Source organism: Plectropomus leopardus, chromosome 7 (genome assembly GCF_008729295.1).
Source record: "Plectropomus leopardus isolate mb chromosome 7, YSFRI_Pleo_2.0, whole genome shotgun sequence".
Lineage (NCBI taxonomy): Eukaryota > Metazoa > Chordata > Actinopteri > Perciformes > Serranidae > Plectropomus > Plectropomus leopardus.
Genome location: NC_056469.1, coordinates 15,044,166 through 15,064,229, shown reverse-complemented (window position 1 = coordinate 15,064,229; position 20,064 = coordinate 15,044,166). Strand labels below are relative to the sequence as shown.

The 20,064-nt window shown below is 39.6% G+C and overlaps 1 protein-coding gene across 1 annotated transcript in view; it reads right to left on the bottom strand.

Moving 5' to 3' along the window:
* Positions 1-20,064, bottom strand: part of sntb1 (syntrophin, basic 1) — a 51,762-nt gene that overhangs the window by 20,105 nt on the left and 11,593 nt on the right. The window contains exons 2-4 of the mRNA XM_042490817.1: positions 10,021-10,261; positions 412-529; positions 172-261 (exon numbers count right to left, since the gene is read on the bottom strand). Of these exons, the coding sequence (XP_042346751.1) occupies positions 172-261; positions 412-529; positions 10,021-10,261 (449 nt within the window). The remainder of the gene's footprint in view (positions 1-171; positions 262-411; positions 530-10,020; positions 10,262-20,064) is intronic.

Below are 20,064 nucleotides of genomic sequence, written 5' to 3'. Positions count from 1 at the left end.
ATTAAAAATGTGAGAAATCTCGATGCATGGGTATCACACACACACGCGCACACACACACGCAATTGTACGGTTGGGTATTATAAAGCATTTTACACTTTCTCTCTCTTCTCTCTCTCTCTCTCTCTCGCTCACACACACACACACACACACACACACACACACACTCCTACCTTCCCTGCCAGCCATCCCAGGTGTCGTATCTCTTTGCTGCCAGCTACCCCCGTCCTGGCTGTGTTCTGGATGACCTCTGCCAGCGCCCGCTGTGGTGGGATGATCATTCAGGACGCATTAGATTCAGAACAGCTCTGAGGAGCCGAATCCTGGCCACAGTATGGAATCACTGAAATATCTCATGCTAATGGTCACATCGATGAGAGTTACCTGATAAATCATTGAAATCAAAGACAGACCTGTGCCAGTGCAGATGTGACAGAGTGCATGGCGGAGAACCAGGACAGGGCAGATGGTTGGTCTGGGCACCGCAGCACCACAGTGTGCCTGGCATCCGGGGAGTGCAGCTCCAGTTGTCTGGAGGAGGAGATAAGAAAAGTTAAAACAGCTTTAACCTCGGTGTTATCATTGGTTCGAAGACTTCTATGGTTCACAACCCTCGACAAAGAAATTCTTTTTTGAATATTGAAAAACTGTTGCTGGCCTTATCAGCAGACCCAATTGGCCTCAATCATAGACTCAGGAGAAGAAGTGGATGTAGCCTCCAGGTCTGAGAAGTGAAGCCGTAAACCCACATTCTTTCTAATGGACGTTGGAGGGCAACTCCACTGGTTGCAAAATTAAATTACAGGAAAACAACCCTACTTCTCACCTTGATTTATTACCGCAGTAAACATTTTCCCAATGACTTTATGGTCTTGATTGCTAGCTTCAAGTCTTCTTCAATACACCATGAACATTGTAAATTATGGTCCCAATTTAGCATAAAATTCTTGATAAGGCAGGGTATGCTTTAGGGAGTAGCTACCTTGTTACCAGTAGTTGACGTCACAGTGACTATGTCCAATTCTTTCATACAGTCCATGGTCTCAGTTGCATCTCAGCTCACAGTTTTAGAAACCAAATGTAATCCATTTAGGTCTTAGCTTCAACAGATGCTTGTTTGTCTCATCTACTTGAAATTGGGCACTCGGTCAGAACAATGAAATTAAGTACATTGAGAGTTGAGTCAATTCAAGTTGTTTCGAAACATGAAACAGACATTGCTCATGCATCCTCTGTGGGCCATATGACACGGCGCTGTCTCCCAGTAAATTTCCATAGCTAATCTCTTTATATCATATGGGAGTATTTCTGGCCGCGAGAGGGATGCATCTTTAGGATGCTTCTCACTCTCATTGAACGGCTCTTTGATTGTGTGCTCACAATGAATATGAATTTTAAAGAGGTACATATTGCAGCCTTGACAGTGCATAAAGCAGTGCACTGTATATTGCAGCATCAGTGCAGTTAGTGTTCATCTCAGTGGAGAAATACAAATAGTAAAAATACTATAAACAGCGATGCTTTTGCAAAGTTTATCTGTCTGTTGTTGTAAATAAGGATGCGAAGTAAGATTGATATTACAATTAATTTTGACACATGAACTATTAATTATGGCTGACTCAGAGGCAAAGAGAATAAACGACTCTTTAGTGTGCACCATGTGCTGAGATTTGGCTGTGTGTTTACCACCAACTCTAGCTTTCCAGTATCTCTGTTCCCAGCACTTCACTGTCCAGGTGCTCCCAGTGTTGAAAATAGAAACTCCTCTAAAACCAGGGTGGTTTCAACTCTGCAAACATGCTTTCTTTGCAGCTTTCTTTATTCATACAGTACACGCTGGGGAACTGGAAAAGCCCCAGTGAATGTGATGAATCTGCTCTTCCGTCAAACCCTCGGAGGTAGGAGAGACCATCTAGATCAGCTCCAGGTGTTTCTCTGGGTTAAAAATAGAAATGCTGCCTGTAAAAGGCAAGTTGATTAAGGACAGGCCAGGGGGAGAGCAGAGGGGAGGAAAGGGGGGAGACTCCAGGACCAGATGTGCAAATGATAGAGGAGGATCTTTAAGGATGGTGTTTGTTTTAGCAACAACTCAACTCCTGTGAGTTATACTAGACCTAGAGGAAGTGTTATGTGCCATTCTCCAGCCAAGATGTGGGGTGGCTTTGGGGCTAAATTACCCTATCTCTTTCATGCATGACACAATGCATGCAAGAGATAGGGTACAGCACATGGACTGGATGACCCGAAGATCCACTTGAACGTATGGAATTATAAGTCCTGCCTGTATGAAGATCAATCTCTCAGTTGATCAAAGGGTCGTTGTTCTCAAAGGATTACCACTATATATAGCAAATATGTATTCAAGCTTGGTAGGTCTGTCCCGGCATACAGATATGATTCATGCTGTCACTTTATTGTAAATATTCATGAATGAACTCTGTATGCTCGCATCAGTTGCATGGAAAAGCATGTTTTAATGGCTAAATACCCATTTTAAAGCAAAAGCGCGCGATAATACTGTTGAAATACTGTTGAAATACTGATGTAACAAAATATAAACCTATGGGCAATAAGTGATTAAATGAGTGTCACAGATGACCTTAGAGAACAAGAAAACATGGTTAGATTTCACAATTAGTCTTTTTAATTGTCTATTTTGGCCCACTTGCCTCTGCCTAAATCCTGATCATGACTGAACATGGAATAGTTGTTGCTGCACACATGCAGTGGAGAGTGTTTTTTGGGACAAGTCCAAGACAAGTCTAAAGCCTTGGCAAAGCATATCTCCAGTCACGTTTCAAGTCCCTGAGGATAATTCTTTATAAGTAAATTCCAAGTCAGTTGCAGGTTTTTCAGGTCTCTGAATGTACTTTTTAAAATGACATGACATTTAAACATTTACCTTTTAAAGCCATGTAACGACATTTTTATGTAGCTATGTCCTCTTAATACTTTGCCCTATAATCAGAATTGTTTACGTTGTGTGGCCATGTAAGGCCTGCCTGTCACTGTATTATTAATTCATTTACTTAAAAGTCAAAAGTAGACACTTGTCTTGAATGCTTTTGCTTTCAAGTTCTTAAGGTAGTCAAGTAGAGATAAATGTTTACTTGTGATTTAAGAGTATTAATTCCTGGGAATATATTACTCTTTTCCCAGGATCCTTGGGATTTGTAGGATTATGCCTTCTCATGTTACACAACTCTCAAAAGTGAACTATCTTTGGTCAGATCTTGAGGTTCAAATAACACAACAAACATCCCTCAGAATCGTCTGATCCTCTGGTTTTCAGCATACGCTCTAAATAGTTTTATGTCTTAGCAGTTACATGGAAGCATTTGACTATCTTTAGAGCTCTGACCCGAGTGTGTAGTGAGAATGGGGAGTGTTAGGACTGCACAGTATATGAGTGAAATAAGCAATAATGCTGCTGAATATTGCAGTCAATAATGATTTAGCTTTGGATAAGTGTACTGACTCCTTCCTTTCTTCTGCTCTCAGCATACTGATAAACTGGAGCAAATTGCTCTCTGAATTAACAAAATAAAAGACAATTATTTCAAACATTCTCTCACTGAAGAAACTGAACACTGAACTGAACTCAAAGGGGGACTATAAAAACTATGATGTTAAGTCCACATTTTAAAGTGCATTTTTCTACTGATACTCTCTTTCAGCTAACTCAAAGAATCCCCAAGTGCAATCTCACAGGCTTTCACAATGTGTTTATTGCACAAGTTAACATTGCACCAATAATAAAAAAGATATATTGTGCAGTCCTAAAGTAAATTCATCCCATGCTGACCTGTTATTTTTGTGGTTGGAGGAATTGGCAGCATTGTTCTGTAACATTTAGCTGTAACTTGTGAAATCCTTTGCACTCGGTGCTCTTGTTGAAAGCTGCTCTTCAGTCAGCCCTGCTGCTCTGATTCAGAATGGAGGTTTGCATGTTGGATCTCTTGTTGAATCGTCTGAATAGTTGAGTTTTATTTTGCAAGTCCCTTCTTTCGCTTAATCTAATGACTGTCTACTGACTACTTTTGCCACACATCTGAACTTTAAACTGCTATTTCAGGATGAAAAGTAATCAGAGAATGTGTAGAAAAATGCTGTGAATGGGCGGGGCTAACAGTTGGATTTCCTCCAGTCCATGAGTTGCAGGTTTTTCAGGTAAAAATGTGCAATGGGATATGGAATACAAACAGGTTTTCTGCTTTAATGCACTGATGTTGCAGACTTCTTAAGGGATTAGTAGGATACCAAAGTAAGAGGTTGTGACATTGCAGTTATAAGCCCATTTTTCCTGCACTAGTGAGTTGGTTATTACATCATAGTATGCAGGCATACACCTGACAAAGACTGGAATTGGAGAGACAGTGTGAGTCGTCCTTTCAGAAACTAGTCAAGGGCAAACAGAACTACAGAAAACATTCACACTGTGAGGAGCCGTGCTGATTCTGTCAGGAGTCATCTCCTCCTTTTAGTAGCCATACATGTTTTCAGTGGATATCTCACACATTAACACTGCAGGTTTTTCATGTTGCCTCAGTATTGACACAGATTAATAGTGAAAGATAAAGGTCGTCATTTTATTTTCTTCTTGTCTTCGCAGCGCTCTCTTCCACTTTTCCTTATCTTTGCCTTCCCTGTTCTTTCTCAATTCCTTTCCATTTTCTCTTCCACTTCTCCTCACTTCCGATTTTCCATACCTTCTCATAACATTTTTAATCCACACTGGAAATGATAGGAGTGTAATCCCTATCATTTTTAAAAATGTAATCTGACACCAAAGTAAAAGAAAGTTTGACTGTAAGTGACTTAAACATTGTGTACATTACAGTTGAGTGAGAAAAAATGTCTTCCGAATTGGTTAAAAAAAAGATAAATCAAGTCTTCTCTTTTATTTTTCTTGTCTTTTATTACTTCTCATCACTGAACGTGCGCCGCCTTTCCTCATATCCTTCATTCCTGTCGGTCCTCTCAGGCTTACACACAGTTTAAACAACATCTGCTGAAATGAAGAGAGAAACCCTCTGAGGGATGCAACATTGCACTGAGTCTCGTATAAAAAGATAAGCCAGACTTCCCTGTCACTTAACATAAAGCCTCTTAAAACCGTTTCCGAAACCAAAATAAGGAAAACAGAGTAGGTGTCGTCTTGCCCTGCAATCTCCTACCTGACACACATTATCTATGAACTCCATGATATTGAGAAGCATCCAGCTTGCTGGTATAAATGTGAGTTTCATGGATTAAGCATTACACACCTGATTTCAACATGGGTGTTCCTTCCATTTAAACCTTTACTAAACATTTACTGGTGAGTCAAAGGGGAATTTGCCCTGACTGAGAGGATGAGGAAGAACCTTCATAAAATAAATGATGGTCAAGGCAAATTTGGCCAGCTTTATCAAACCACAAAACAATGTTATCTGCAGAAAGCAAAAACTCACCTTTTCTCTAGATGAGTTGTTGACCCCAAATCCTGGACCAATAAAGTTAAAGTTATGGCCGACAAAGTGAATGTTCAACCCTATTGTGCTCTTAAAAAGTTTAATGTCTAAACTGAGATTTGTGCAAGAGCAGCTGATTTTTTTTTTTTTGCCAAACACACTCTAGACATTTTGAAATGTAGGAATAAATTTCATTTCATTTTTAAAGGGAAATCAGTTTAACTCTTTTTCCAATTTTCGGGGAAAAAACCCCAAACAAAACATCTAAAGGTAACCTCTAAAGGTGGGTCATGATCTTGACGCCCTGTCTTCTTTGATATCTTGACACTTCTTTGCTCACCTTCTGAGAGTAAAATAAGAACAACATCATGTCTGTGCACCCAGTGTGGAGAGCTGAGAGACAATTACCATAGCTTTTAGTGAGCAGAAACAGCTAGGCTTGCTTTGTTGTAAAGAAATAAAAATACACCCACTAAGTTCACCAACTGACACAATGTGTTTAGTTTTAGTTTTTTACCTGTGTGCAAACAGAAGTGTGAAAACAACAATTGTTTGTCACAGTGAGGTGAACTGAAGACACCATACTAGTGTTGAGAGGATTAATTCATTTTTGTTTGTCAATAACTCCTTTGAAAACCACAAATAGTTTTTTTTACATTTGTCTTGTAAACAAATGAAATAAAGCATGCTGACTATTGAGGTTCAGTCAAGGTTTATGTAAGCTGTAGTGTCCCTGGCGCAAGGTTCACGTGCCAAACAGTGATCATCATCTTGTCTTTTGCGTCGAGCAGGAAGGCTCCATATGTTGTTGCGCCGCTTTGTGTGCTGCCCTTTTCAGTTTAACACGGACACCTGCAAGGGAGAACTGGCCAAGCAGGCTCCCCTCTGCAGACATCTCTGCAACCCTTCATCGAGAGACCACAGGGTCAGTCAAATTGCCTTAAAATATTAGACAGAAATAGCCACCACACTAGAGGAAGAATAGTTTTTTTTTATTCAGGATGTGGAAAACATGAGAGACTGCTGTAAAAGTAAAAAAAAAATGAAAAATGGTCTCATAAAAAGAGACTATGAGAAATAATTCTGCTTTGGAGGAAAGCGACTATTATTATAGTACACAAATGAAATGCTTGGAAGTGTGTCTGTGTTTACTTGTGTTGCCAGGCAGCCTGCTTTTCCTGCAACATTCTTACATTAACACTTGCTGACTACATCCTTATCTACAAAGTGTTTTGTTTTTATGCCCCGTCATGCTTCAGAGCATATTGCAATGACCAGCGCGCTGAGCATGAACACCTCTGTGCATGCTTTAAGCCCATGTACCCTCCACGGAGGCCCCAGCTATGAAAGAAAACTTATTGATCAAAATGGAGAAAATTCAAGTTAACTGAACAATAGAGCAAAAAAATTACTTTGAAATGAAAAACAGACAGGGTAGACAAATTATTAAAATAAAATTAATCAGATACCACAATAATTTACCACTACTTTTTATTTCACATCCATGTTTACTTTTTTATTTCTCAATTCACATGTTTTTTTCATCACCTTATTTTTAACAATAGCTCATGTATAAACAAGCTTTGGAGGTGCTTGTTTTAAAACTTTGGACAGAGCTAGGCTAGCTGTTTTCCCTTAAACCTAATGTTTTGGTAAGTTAGGCTAACCAGCTCCAGCTCCATGCTTGGCACACAGACATAAGAGTGGTCTCGAATTTTATATCTAATTCTCTGCAAGAAAGCTAATAAGCCTACCTCCTAAATTGTTACATTGTTCCTCATAAGACCTTTAAAAAGACACTTTGTTTTAAAATGATCTACACAGTGTGAGCATGGCCTCAGACTGTGGTCGGGTTTTTTACAGTTTTCTGTGGCTTCACTGCTCATGGACGCTATCTCTATCAATTACTTACTCCACAAAGACTGAAATGAATCTTTGTTTTTATTTAGAGGAAAATAAAAGTTACACTGAACAGGAGAGCCAGCCAGCAGAGAACCATCTGCTTTGTCTGTGGATGCTGTTCCTATTTTTCATTTTGTTTACAAGTATTTTTTTATATTGATTGTTGTGTTAGCATTTACATTTTACAGCCGCAGCGCTGAGCCGTCTAACAACGTCAGTACAGACGGGGAACTTTGAAGTCACTGCTCACTATTACGACTTGACTTTGATGTTGCCTCTGTCGTCTGAAGCTTTGAAGTTTAGTGAGGTTCAACTATCTCACACTTCTAAAATCATACATATGCAGAGGGGGACACACATGGATGGAGAGACGGAGCGATAGAGAGACACTGAGAGCCGAAGAGAAAGAAAAAAAGAAATCAGGAGAGAGGCAATAATGGGAAGCGGATGGAGATAGAAGGCGAGAATTGATTCAGACAGAAAGAGACAGATAACAGAGAAAGCTGGGTATATGACGGGAGAGAGATCATGAAAGAAAAGAAAGGGAGGGGACAGAGCGAAAACAACAGGGGCAAGAGAACACAAACAAATAAGAGTGAAAAACATGAGACAGGAGAGAGTGATGGCAAAACAGAAAGACAAGCAGGAAGGGACACAGGGAGAGACAACTGGGACGGAGAGCACACATTCACAGACTGTGACACCAGAAATGTTTAAACAGTAAATCTCAGTCTGCCCCCATGCTGTTTGATTGGGCCTTTGTCAAATTACTAACCAATTAACTTGATGACACCTCGTAACAGACCCACCCCCCTGCTGACTGAAAATTATCAAAGTGCCACTTCAAACGTCTGTCTTTAAGAAGAACTGACTAAAAAAGTCTGAGACAACAGTACCCGGTAATCCCATCAGGACAGCAGAGGATGGCTGCAGACACATGGGGAGACTATCCTATTCTCTCTCTGTCAGCATTGAGTAAAGCAGTGGAGAAGAATGGGTTAACCTTTGGTTCGTTGAGGTAATCATCTTTTGGTTGCTTCAAAGTTGAACTTTGGAGCATCTGCAAGTGACAATAGTGAAGCCAAACCTCTGAGCTAGTTTAGGCAGTCAAATTGAGGTCACCACTGCAAACTCAGGACATACTTTTCTCACTGCAACCAATGCACCCTGTTTATAGTAGTAGAGTACTGCTATCTAGCTGAATTTGAATAATGTTTGATTCAAATTTTGATCAATTAAGTGCACATTTAGTAATGGAAAAGACTGGCAATATTCTGTTAATTTAGTACTGTGTTATTAGTGTAAATCTCAAGATTTTCAGCTAAAGTAATGTCTTTTGAGTCACTAGTCATCACTTAATAAAATAACTATATTTTATATAATATAATATAATATAATATAATATAATATAATATAATATAATTATATGATTACTGAGTCTATGGCCCATTGCTGAAAGCCCTTGCATCTGACATATTACAACCTGGTTGTCTGTGGTGAAATTCCCAGTAAATATCCCAAGCTGCGTGCAGTTAGTGTGTGAATCCAACCCATTCTCACTCCCAACCCTTCAAATAATGACGCTTGGCCCTACAGGACAAACTATGCACTCTAGGTGCCCCTCTAACGTCAGCTTTGTATGTTCAGGGACCAGCACATTAATGTTCGCTTGTTACATGCAATGTCTTTTCAAAATAAATTCTGTTTTCACACGAAATGTAAAGTTTAATACATGCAGTCTTTTTCAAAATAGACTTAATATGAAGATTAAAAAAAAACATTTGTCTTTAGGTTTCCTTTCTTAGGTTTAGGAAACAAAGCGGGTGAGGCTTAGAAAAAACATCATGGTTTGGCTTAAAGTCACTACATCTGTCACTTTTTAACGTATGTAACATCATGTGGCATATGTTACTATAGCACAGTAGGCTACACATACATGCATGCTACCTTGTTATTAAAATAATTCGATTGATTTTTGGTTTTTGCATGACACACGAACAATAGGCTCCTGGGTGAAAGTCGGGAGTTTGTTTGACCCATCCACCTCCTCTCTCACCCGCTTTATGAAAAGTTTCTTACTTGCTATACTAGGCTAGTTGTGTCAAAAAATGCTAACTGCCCGCTTTGTCTCACACGGTCGCGAAACGTTCCCTCTGTGCGTCAGTGTCCGACTTCAGAGGCCACTGCCAAAACTTTGATATTTGACATGTTAGGAATGAGACTGGGTTGGTGAAGAGGCTTGCTGTTTTCCGGTCTCTGCAAGCATTGCGAGTAAATGGTTACTATGGCCGCTGGAAATGTTGAAATAGAGATCTTAGAGATTGTTACTTTGAATCCCATAAAAAAACCAAAACCAACAACCTGTTAGTCTGTTTGTTTAAAAGGTCAAAAAAATAATCCTCACTGCGGCTCCCAGTCAAAGGCCCATTTGTTTCTACTGAAGATGTGAATCTTTAAAAGCAATTATGTACGAGTTAGCCGACTGAACTTTGTGAGTTAATCAATGAACTAGTCTTTAGTGTGTCAATGAAAAGCACAAGAGGAGCAGACAGTTCATATTTAGGAGAATCTGAAGGAGACGGCAGCATCTCCAGAGAACTGCCTTCAGCTCAAGAATGAGGATTTTTCTATGGTATGTCTGCGTGTGTGTATGTGTGTTTCACCTACCTGTTTTCAGGGTCTGGTGTGGTCATGGCTCGGGTTACACAGCACATCTTGAGTGGTATGCACCTCCTATCGCCCTGCAGAGACAGGGAGGGCTGTGTAGGTGAGCTCGGGGGGTCATGTGAGGAGGAGCTGATGGGAGGGCTGCCGAGACGAGGAGACTCAGGAGGGGGGGTTTCCCAGCCGATCTCTGACACAGGGGAGCCCTTTTTGACATACGGTGTGGCCTCGCGCATGTACTTCACTGGGCAGAAAAGGAAGACAGAGATTTCCAGTATACAGTCAGACATTATAATGGGGGTTAAACTGGGACATGGAAGCAGCAGATTGAGAGATTTAAATGTTCTGAAGAAACTTTAGCTCAATGTGGTGGGTAAATTTGAACAAATTAACTGGTAAAATTAAGGTGTAAAGCATCCCATACTTAAAGGGAGAGAAAATATTTCAATCACTAGATTCCCGCAGCAATGATTGGACTATCAACCTACTACTGGGTGGACAACACAATTTCATAGTGTTAATAAAATCTGCAGATCATGTCTCTACACTGAAGAGCATGCTGTAAACCTTGTTTGATTAAACGCATAATGAATAAATTAACTTGCAAATAAGACAATGTATTCTGAATTATGTATTCATACTTACTCATCAAGTGGCTCTACACTTGTATAACACAAGCACCCAAATTATTTCCAATTCGACTGCACCGAACACTGAAATCACTTGACATTTGCCTTATTTTAGCATCATTTAACACAGAGGCCAATTCAAATCTGAATAAGGTCTGTATGTTTAACATCGTAGCCATCTTTTGATGCAAAGCCAATATCAGAGGCAATAAACAAGTTACTGTTTTAAAAGATTTACTCTTTTGAAGGTAGTGTGTCTTCGTGACAGGTCAGAGGCAGGATTTGGGGGCACTGTTTAGATACACAGCAGAAATAGAAACTGTTTAATTATGATACCTCTGAGGCATTTGGCACGTATTACAGACTGTCATGGGGCAGCAGATACTTTAGAAAGATAACTCTCAGCAGTATATCTGTGCATAAATGATGCTTGGACTCAAGATGTGTGGGTAGTCTAGAAACTTGTCTGAGTTACATTTTTTTTTTTTACTGTGTCTGTTCAGTAGCTGGTTCAGGTTTGTATTAAAGGTTGGATTTTCTTTGAAGCAACAGTCCATCATCAAATGAAAAATACAAATTGTTCCTCTTACCAGTAGTGCTATTTATCAATCCAAATTGTTTTGTTGTGAGTGTTTGACATATCGGCTGTAGAGATGTTTGCCTTCTCTCTAATGGAATTGGAACTAGATGGCACTTGGCCTGTGGTGCTCAAAGTGCCCCAATTTTTTTTAAAAAAAACACAACGGCAATGTCTCTTTCCAGAAATCATGATTGTGTTACTTAAGATAATCCACAGACCTTGTTGTGAGCAGTTTCATGTTGTTCAACATGAAGTGTTCAACTATTTTCTTTCTTACCAAAATACACCCACCAACCGTATCATCATGTTGTCACGATACCAAAATTATGACTTCGATACGATACCTGCCCAAAATATCTCAATACCTGTACTGAAGTGATACCATGACAAAAACCTGAAACACCATAAAAGTAATGAAATAATATATAAGATAAATCCTAACGCGACAGAAATGAAGGGCTTTAAAAGGGGATGACAGAGGATAGGTATTTATAAATTTGAGGTGTTTTATTATCAATATATTAACATTATTATAGTAGAAATTAACCTTAAAATGGAAATCTGGCCTGTAGCCATCAGTTTTTTTCTTGTCTTGTTAAGTCAATAAAGTTCTTTGTTTAAACCGCACACAAGAGGGAGCTATTACGTAATTACGTTATCACATTTTCTAGCCAACCTGACGCTCTTTGAATTCCTTAATCACCATTGGCATGTCTGTTGGCAAGATGCTTTGGATGCTTTGATGTTTTAGACACGGGCTTTGTGGTGTACCGGGGGTAACCCTGACTGTTTGCTGTGTAAGTGAATAATACTATTTCGCTCTGTGTGTCTGGTTTGTCAACAAGCCGTAGATGGTCGGCAAGGCGTGTATCTGAAATGCGAGCAGCCACGGCTCGTGTTCTAAAAAGTCAATATGTCTCAAAAAAATGTTCCTGTGATTTAAGGATGTCTCTTTCCCAGTGTTAAGCAAATGAGGAAAGGTCTTTCTGGGCCAATGTGCATCACGTGATGCTGTAATTCCACTTTCGGCCACTATGTAAATTTTGCATGAGCGCATGGTGCGCTTCCTGGGTGCTTGGCACAGACACCAACAGTCTCACTGTTGCAAGCGGAGAAACATGGCTCTCATTAAAATGCTGTCATTCATAAAGTACTGGTATTAATATAAGGTGGTACTGTATAGTTTTGAACAGCTGGATACTGCAATACTTTTATAGTATTGGTATACCGTGCAACACTAATCATCACTCAGATGGAAGCATGCATCAACTGTTAGCTCAACTAGCCCACTGAGCTAGCTCACTGTACAGCTTAGCCGTAGATGCAGGCTTCCTTCTGGGCTGTGATGCAGTTGGCTCTTGGTAGAGAGACAATAGTTCCAACACGAAACTGCACACAAGGTCTGTTCTTCAAAAATATTTTTGGCGCTTTGAGCATCACAAACCAAATGCCATATACTGTAGTTCCATTATATTGGAGAGAAGGCAGAGATCTTTACAGCCGATATCTCCAACACGGAAATCTAGATTGATAAATAGTGCTATTGGTAAGAGGAAAACTATGCATTTTCGATTTTGGTGGTGAATTATCCCTTTAAAGTAAACCGAAGTCCAAAAGTTGCACATCAAAATAATGTGTGCAGCCTGTTGGTATGCAATAAAAATGTTCATGTTTGCTGCACAGACAGCAGAAAGCTGTTGATCAAATGATTACCTTGCTATTACAATGAGCTGGCACAGTTGGCCTTCTCTGCTGTCAATTTGAAATGAACAGCCCAAATTGCCGATAGCCAAAACAGACTAAGTTAATTTGCTAAAATGTAAGCAAGCTGTAATGTATTCATGCTAGCTGCACTGATGATTCACACCTTGTCTCTGCTGCTAAAGGCAGGCAGCATCAAGAGATTTACGATACCAAAAACCCTGAACATACCCCCACAGCTTCAAGTATGTCCTGATAGTCACAACTGATGCTGCCCAGTACCTCAGAAACCCCAGTTTCTAGCCAGTAAAACAGACAGATTTACTTGTAAATGTCAGACTCTGAATCACCGGAGGCTTGGTAACTATTTTAAATTCCTTGTGTTTTAGGTTTGAGAATGGGAGAAGAAAAGAGACGACAGGACACATGTCTCAGTGACAGACAGAAATAGAGAGGCACAGATAAAGCGAGTGCTCAGTGCGCTTTCTATGTCCTGAATGTTCTGAATCCTTGGTATGCCCCGGATGTTTAATTGGCATATCCCACTGTACGAGCCGCATATAATTGGAATATGGCTGGTGGCATTTGTAATCCAGCAAGTGAACTATTCTTAGTGGAAGCACTATGGACCCCTATGAGAATGTATAACAAGCCTAACCGCCAACCTGTAAAGGAGAGATGACAGGCTGACACATAACACAGAGGAAGAGACGGGGGTGATGTGAGAGTGTCCTCAATGGACCTGCAGTGACGACGTGATCCAATTGCACAGCAGAATATAACCCACACAGTCGGATCAGATTAAAGGACTGAAAATCCATTTGTTAAAATGCATCATAACAAGGCACCATACAAGTGAATTCAATGGACTGAAAAGATCGAATCTGCTGCAGCTGGATGATGACAACCTGGTCTGGTTTTGTCTGTTACGAGCCGTGCATCCGTGAGACTAATGTGACACAAAGGCACAAGTAGGATTTAAATTTAGAGATGAAAAAGCAACAAGGTTTTCAGATTTGAGATGGACTTATGCAAGTAAACACAATGTCTGCCTCATATTCTGTGCTACAAAGCATGATGAAGCTGCAAAGGAACACAAGATAAATACCTTAGATTCCCAAAGTGTGTGTATGCCTGTGTGTCTGTGAGCCATTGATAATGATGGACTTTGGAAATGATCTGATGCACACATTCCCTGGTAGATATTATATTAGACTCCTGTTATCAAATGCACTGTTTAACTTTATAATAGCAGCATGCAGTAGAAAAATCAAAACATGGTCTGTGCACCACATTGTGCTTCTTAAAATATTAATTCTGCAGAATTTCTTTGTCTTTATGAAAATTAAGAAAACAGTATAAACACAGTTGCTTTTGGTAAAATAATTAATGTATGATACAGCCTTATTATCAGTACAATACATCCTGTTTCAGGGGTGAAATCAAACTGACAAATCTGACACTGAATTATAAATCAAAACCTTCTACTCCCGGGGACTTCCATTAACCTCTTGCATCGACCATAAATCTGGCTTCAGACTTGACAGGACTTCACTTACTCACTCAGGGGTGTTACAAAGAAAAACAGAATGAAAAGTAGCACTGAAACAAGTAATGCATTAATCACAATTTATTTCTATAATTGATTAGTTGTTTGAGTCATTTATCAAGTAAATTTGCCAAATACTCTTTGGTTTCAGGGTCTAAAATGTGAGCATTTTCTCTACTTTATAAATCAAATCTTCAAAAGGCAACTTTGGTATTTTTCAATCCAGACACTATTTTCCCATGTTTTTGTGTCTAAGTGACTAATGGGAACAACAGTTTTTGAAACTGGTCCAGTATTGAGGGAGTCTGCCGCAGCCAGCATCAGCAAAACAGGCTACAATTTAATCCCTGCAATCAACACCATCAATTTATGTCCATTGAGAGTGCTTGTTTTTGCCACTGACAGGCTTAGATTGTTATTCAAAGTGTCTGACAACATTATGAAAGGATCCCCACAAAGATAGACCTATTTGTTAAGAGTACAATCTTTTTGTTTAACCAGAAACAGCCCAGAAATGACCATTGGCAAAGCCACCAGACTCCATTTAAATAAACAGTAATTTGAACTCGTATCAAGCCATCATACTTTCACGTCTAACTGGATGAATTAATGGTTTATTTCAATCAAAACAGAGTGGATGTTTGTTGGAACAGTGGAAGGACAAGCCTGATGGCTTTCGTGAGTTTTGTTTCGCTCCTTGACTTGGAATGTGAAAGTTGAAAGTGTGTTTTGAAGTGAAAAAAACCCTGTTTATTTAAATGGACTCCGGTGAGGCTTACTACAACGATCATGGCGCTGTTTCTGGTAAAACAAAAAGGATCTTACTCTTTAACAAAGAGGTCTACCTCAGCAGAGATCCTTTTCATAACATTGTAACACACTTACAGCAACAATCTGAGCAGCAAAAACGAATACTTAATAAACTGATGCTGCACGCTTGCCCAAAGGGGTCACATTGCAGCCAGTTTTACCACTGCTGGCTGCAGCGGTCTCTGGATCAATACTGGGCCATTTTGAATTGTTTCACCAATTCATCACATTCGACACAACTTGGCCAAACAGGGTCAAGGTTGAAAAATACAGAAGTTATTCTTTAAACAGGCAGTTAGATGACTTCACCTTTGGCCCTGGGATTATCTGATGGACATTTTTTTCATATGAAATTGATTATTCAATAATTAATTATGAAAACAATCATTAATTGCAGTTCTAATGAGGACAAAGGTAAGTAGGAAACTTTACTTAAAACACATTGACTTTTAAATTATACTACAGTTATATGGCCAAACAGCTCAGTCTAACAGTCCACATTCTAAACTGACTGAATTGGACTAAACAAATCAAATGCAGTTATTACGCAAACATAATGTCTAGTGGATCATTTGTCAACAGTTAACATTTACAATGACATTCTGGAGGGAGGAAATGTAAACTCATCGGCCAACGTCACTGTGCCCAGAAATAGAGCTGTAACTGTTTCCAGCGGAGGGGAAAATAAATGGGGTGGAGTCGGTGTGATCATTACAGCGGAAGTGTGTAAATGTGCATGCATTCCCATGGGTCGTGTTTCTATTCCATTACAGCAACAACACGGCCAACTCTGTGCAATAACCTCAATAGCACGATAAGAACTTGGAGAGGATAGAACTCAGACTCGCTCGGGCCTTAGTTTGAAAGCAGCAGTTACATAAGTCAAACCAAAAGATCCTAATGAGGGGCTGTCCTTCCCCATCTGTCTGATTTTATAGTTTCCATTCTTCTGGCTCATGCTTGAGACAAAGTGAGCACACAGACGCAACTAAATCTTTTTCTTTTATGACTGCCACTCTCCACTTCATTCAGAAACAGTAGCTTGCTGTTTCAGTAGCCGTGTTGCAGACGTCTGAATGACAATGTATCACCAGAGACTAGCTGTTAAACTCACTTCCATTGATGATATTTAGTTCACTTATTTAAAACTGTACTCAACCCCATTCACTTACACATTTTCCAAATGAGGCGATACATTTCTTCAGAGGTGTTCATTGTGTCTTTGCACATTCACAATGTACACACAAACTTGTTCAGTTGCATTCCTCAGCATGTGTGTTTGTGCAGCACCAACCCCCTACCACACACACATACACACATACACACACACACACACACACACACACACACACGCATACACACATACTCTCACTCTCTCTCTCCACTCTATACCACAAGGTGTAATTACTTTATCAGCCTCATTGTGTCTTTTTCACTTAATGGTCCTTAACATCATTTAATGAGCTCTGAAGTCATTGGACTTTCTACCATATGCTTTAAATGGGGATTTTTATTTGGTGAGAAAATGTACCAAAGGAAAAAAGAACCCTCCTGTCATTAAGCCTGTGGGAGAGAAAGTAGACAGTGTAATGCTGGTAGAAGCTGGAAAGAGAACACAGCAGGTCAAAGAGGTAGAGAACAAGAAAAAAGGTCCTCTGATTGCAGAATGAAGGCTTTTCCTCCTTGTCGGCACTGAGCAGGTAGCTGGATACTACGGCAGCACAAAAGGCCTTTACAAATCCACCCTCAAGGCTTTTTTTTGTAAGATTTGGACCAATATCTCAGAGAGTTCAAATATCACCTTCACTGAACAATGAACAGTCACTAAGGTGGAGGACCTTCTCATAGAGGGAATTGCCAACGCAACTTGAAATGCGCGTGGGCAGAATTACTCAATGAGCTCTGAACTTGATGTCAAACAGTTGTGAACTCTGGAAGCTTGTTACTTTGAGTGAGTAGAGAGGAGGAGGCATGAAATATGTGTATAAGAAAGAAGACTTTTATCTGATGACGATATTTGCTCAAATGTAATATTTTGGAAGAGATAGCAAAGTAAGTTGACACACTATTCTGTAATCAGCAGATTTAAGGAAATGAATGGCTAATGTCAAAGGTCTTGCATATAACATCAGAATATATTGTTCAGGCTGTTAATAGGGTCATAACAATTTGAGTGTGGACATTTGGGTCACCGTTTTATGTGTGTATACAAGTATACTGAAAACAGAAAGACAAGAAGTTCTCAAGAGCTTATTTTCCAAAAAGTCAAATATGGAGAAGCAATTACAATAGATGTTTACAACACAATGTGACATCTCCGTACACTAAACAATAATCTGAATATTAAACACCAAAAATCTCCCAAATATGTTAAACTACAGTGATGGCCATAAATCATTACCTCATATTATATACCATCCTTTACCCTTTAGGAGATGCTTTTGTCCAGGTGACTTAAAATTGACTGTTTGCCAAACCCCTCATTTGAATAGTGATTGTTAAATCATAAACCCTCTTTACACAGAGTCCCTTCTTTGTGTCACCTTTGTTTTTTTATACAGAACCAAACAATGGCAGCATCATGCCGCCCCAGTGTGTGATTTAAGACAACATGCCGGCGTTCTGGAAACAAAAGAAGCGTTGGCCTTTAGTTTGTCACATAACATACACGTCTGCAGCACATTATATGCAATATCAATGGCATAATTACAATAATTCACTGAGCACCCAGACCTCATTGTTTTTCTTTTGCAAAGGAAAATAGTCTCCCTTGGTCAATGAGTTTACTGTCCCTTCCCCAGAGATGTCCTCTTGCAACTGTTACTATTTCTATTACTGATTTAGAGGCAAGACAACTCTATAACCATTTTCCACGATAGTACTTTTAATATAGAATGGGGATGTGGAATAACAGCAAGACATTTCTCTACATGCTGAAGTGTTGTGCATGTGCTTACAGTAAGATACTAGGCAATTAAAGACTTACAAACCAAAAACACAAGACCAGAATTATAAAGAATACAAATACAGTGTGTTAATCTCTTCTAACATGAAATGCAATCATGGGGATGTCCAGCTAATAGGCTGAATAGAAATAAACTAGCCTTACTGTACTTTCAAGGCCAAGCAGCATCTAACTACATTTATTTGTGGGGTTACAGTTTTGTTCAAAAGCATATCTGTGTAGTTATTCCTGCACTGTGTCTCTTTAACCTCAGTCTTTTTTCACAATATCGTGTGTAGCACAGAGAAACAGAAAATTCTTGAATTCTTGAATGAATTCAGTCCATATAGGGGTCCACCTTTAATGTTTCCAAGTATTTAAAACTGAACTGAAAGTGAAACTACACTCTCTCCAAAGCACGACTCCGTTAACACAAACAGTACTTTTACCTCACTTAAAATTAGTGAGGAGCTGCTGGTCTACCTTTGCCTCTATCAGTTAGTTTGTGTTATTGTGTGACTTTGGCATTATAAAGGGTTAGTTTGGATTCAGTGGAGCATTATGTGCCATGAGAAATGAAAGCTTGAGGGGCGTACCAACAGTAACTAAGGGCTGTTGGTGAATTAGTGCATTTAACCTCTGAAGGAACAAAAGCTGTACTGTGTTTATTATCTGCATATCATATATCGCTTATGACTACTGTACAAGTTGTCAAAAAAAATGTGCAACATCCTTTTAACCAGAGTCTTATGTATATTCTTTTGTCCTGGTCCTCAATTTTTAAACTTTTCTCAATGTATTCTCACAAAACCCAAAATATGCAGTGGCAACTATTCACAAGGCCAAAGGATGTTGGCAGAAAAAAAAAGTGGAAAAAGTGAGAGGCACGATATTTTATCTCAATTATCATCAATCTAAAAACCACTGAGCTGTGTGTCACATGTTCCGTTATTTCTATAAATGGCAACATAAACCACTATATTTACCCAAAACCACAACCACGGAACGTGTGAACAGATGGTAGTTTCTACAGTCGACTCAGGTTGACTCATCCACAGTGACACAGTTTCAACAGAAGTGCATGAAGCTGCATAACAGACTTCCTAATGAGGGTCATTTTTGGTCATCCTGTTGAATCTTTTTCAATTCCCAAATCAAGCATTAAAGTAAAGTATTTAGCCACTGAGAGGCTTAATTTATGACGACCAGCACAAGAAAACTAGGACAAAACAAACACAATATGCAAAAACACAACGCTTACACCTGGAGGGGAAAGGACTTTTTGTCTGCTTCAAACAAAGCCAACAGGATGAGCTTTAACTCCCTGTCTCTGCTTTGTTTTGGCTGTATAAACATTCACAGGGGAATGAATGATTGAATCTATTATCTCCGCCACAACAACCACTACTGCAACGCTACAGTTGTTGTTATTATCATCACTACCACCATCATCCGCTCTGAGTCAGACTCCACAAACAGAAGCAGAGGAGATGATAGTTTCTCTAATGACATAAACAGGCAGCTGGTAGACACATCGACTCTCTCTCACACACACACACACACACACACACACTCTCTGCACACTCAATCACATATACTGACTGTAGCATCGGTCTAGACTACACTGCTGATGAGTAAACGTGATTACACACATTCATTCACACACAGGCTCCTATACACACACTCTGCATCACACTGCTGACAGAAGCACATACACACACTCACAGACATACCCATCCAGATGTCAGATGATGACAGGTACTGCTTGTTAGGAGATCAGCTTGGGAGCGTACAGGACACTGACTCATTTCCTGTGTGCTGAAGTGTGGCAGAT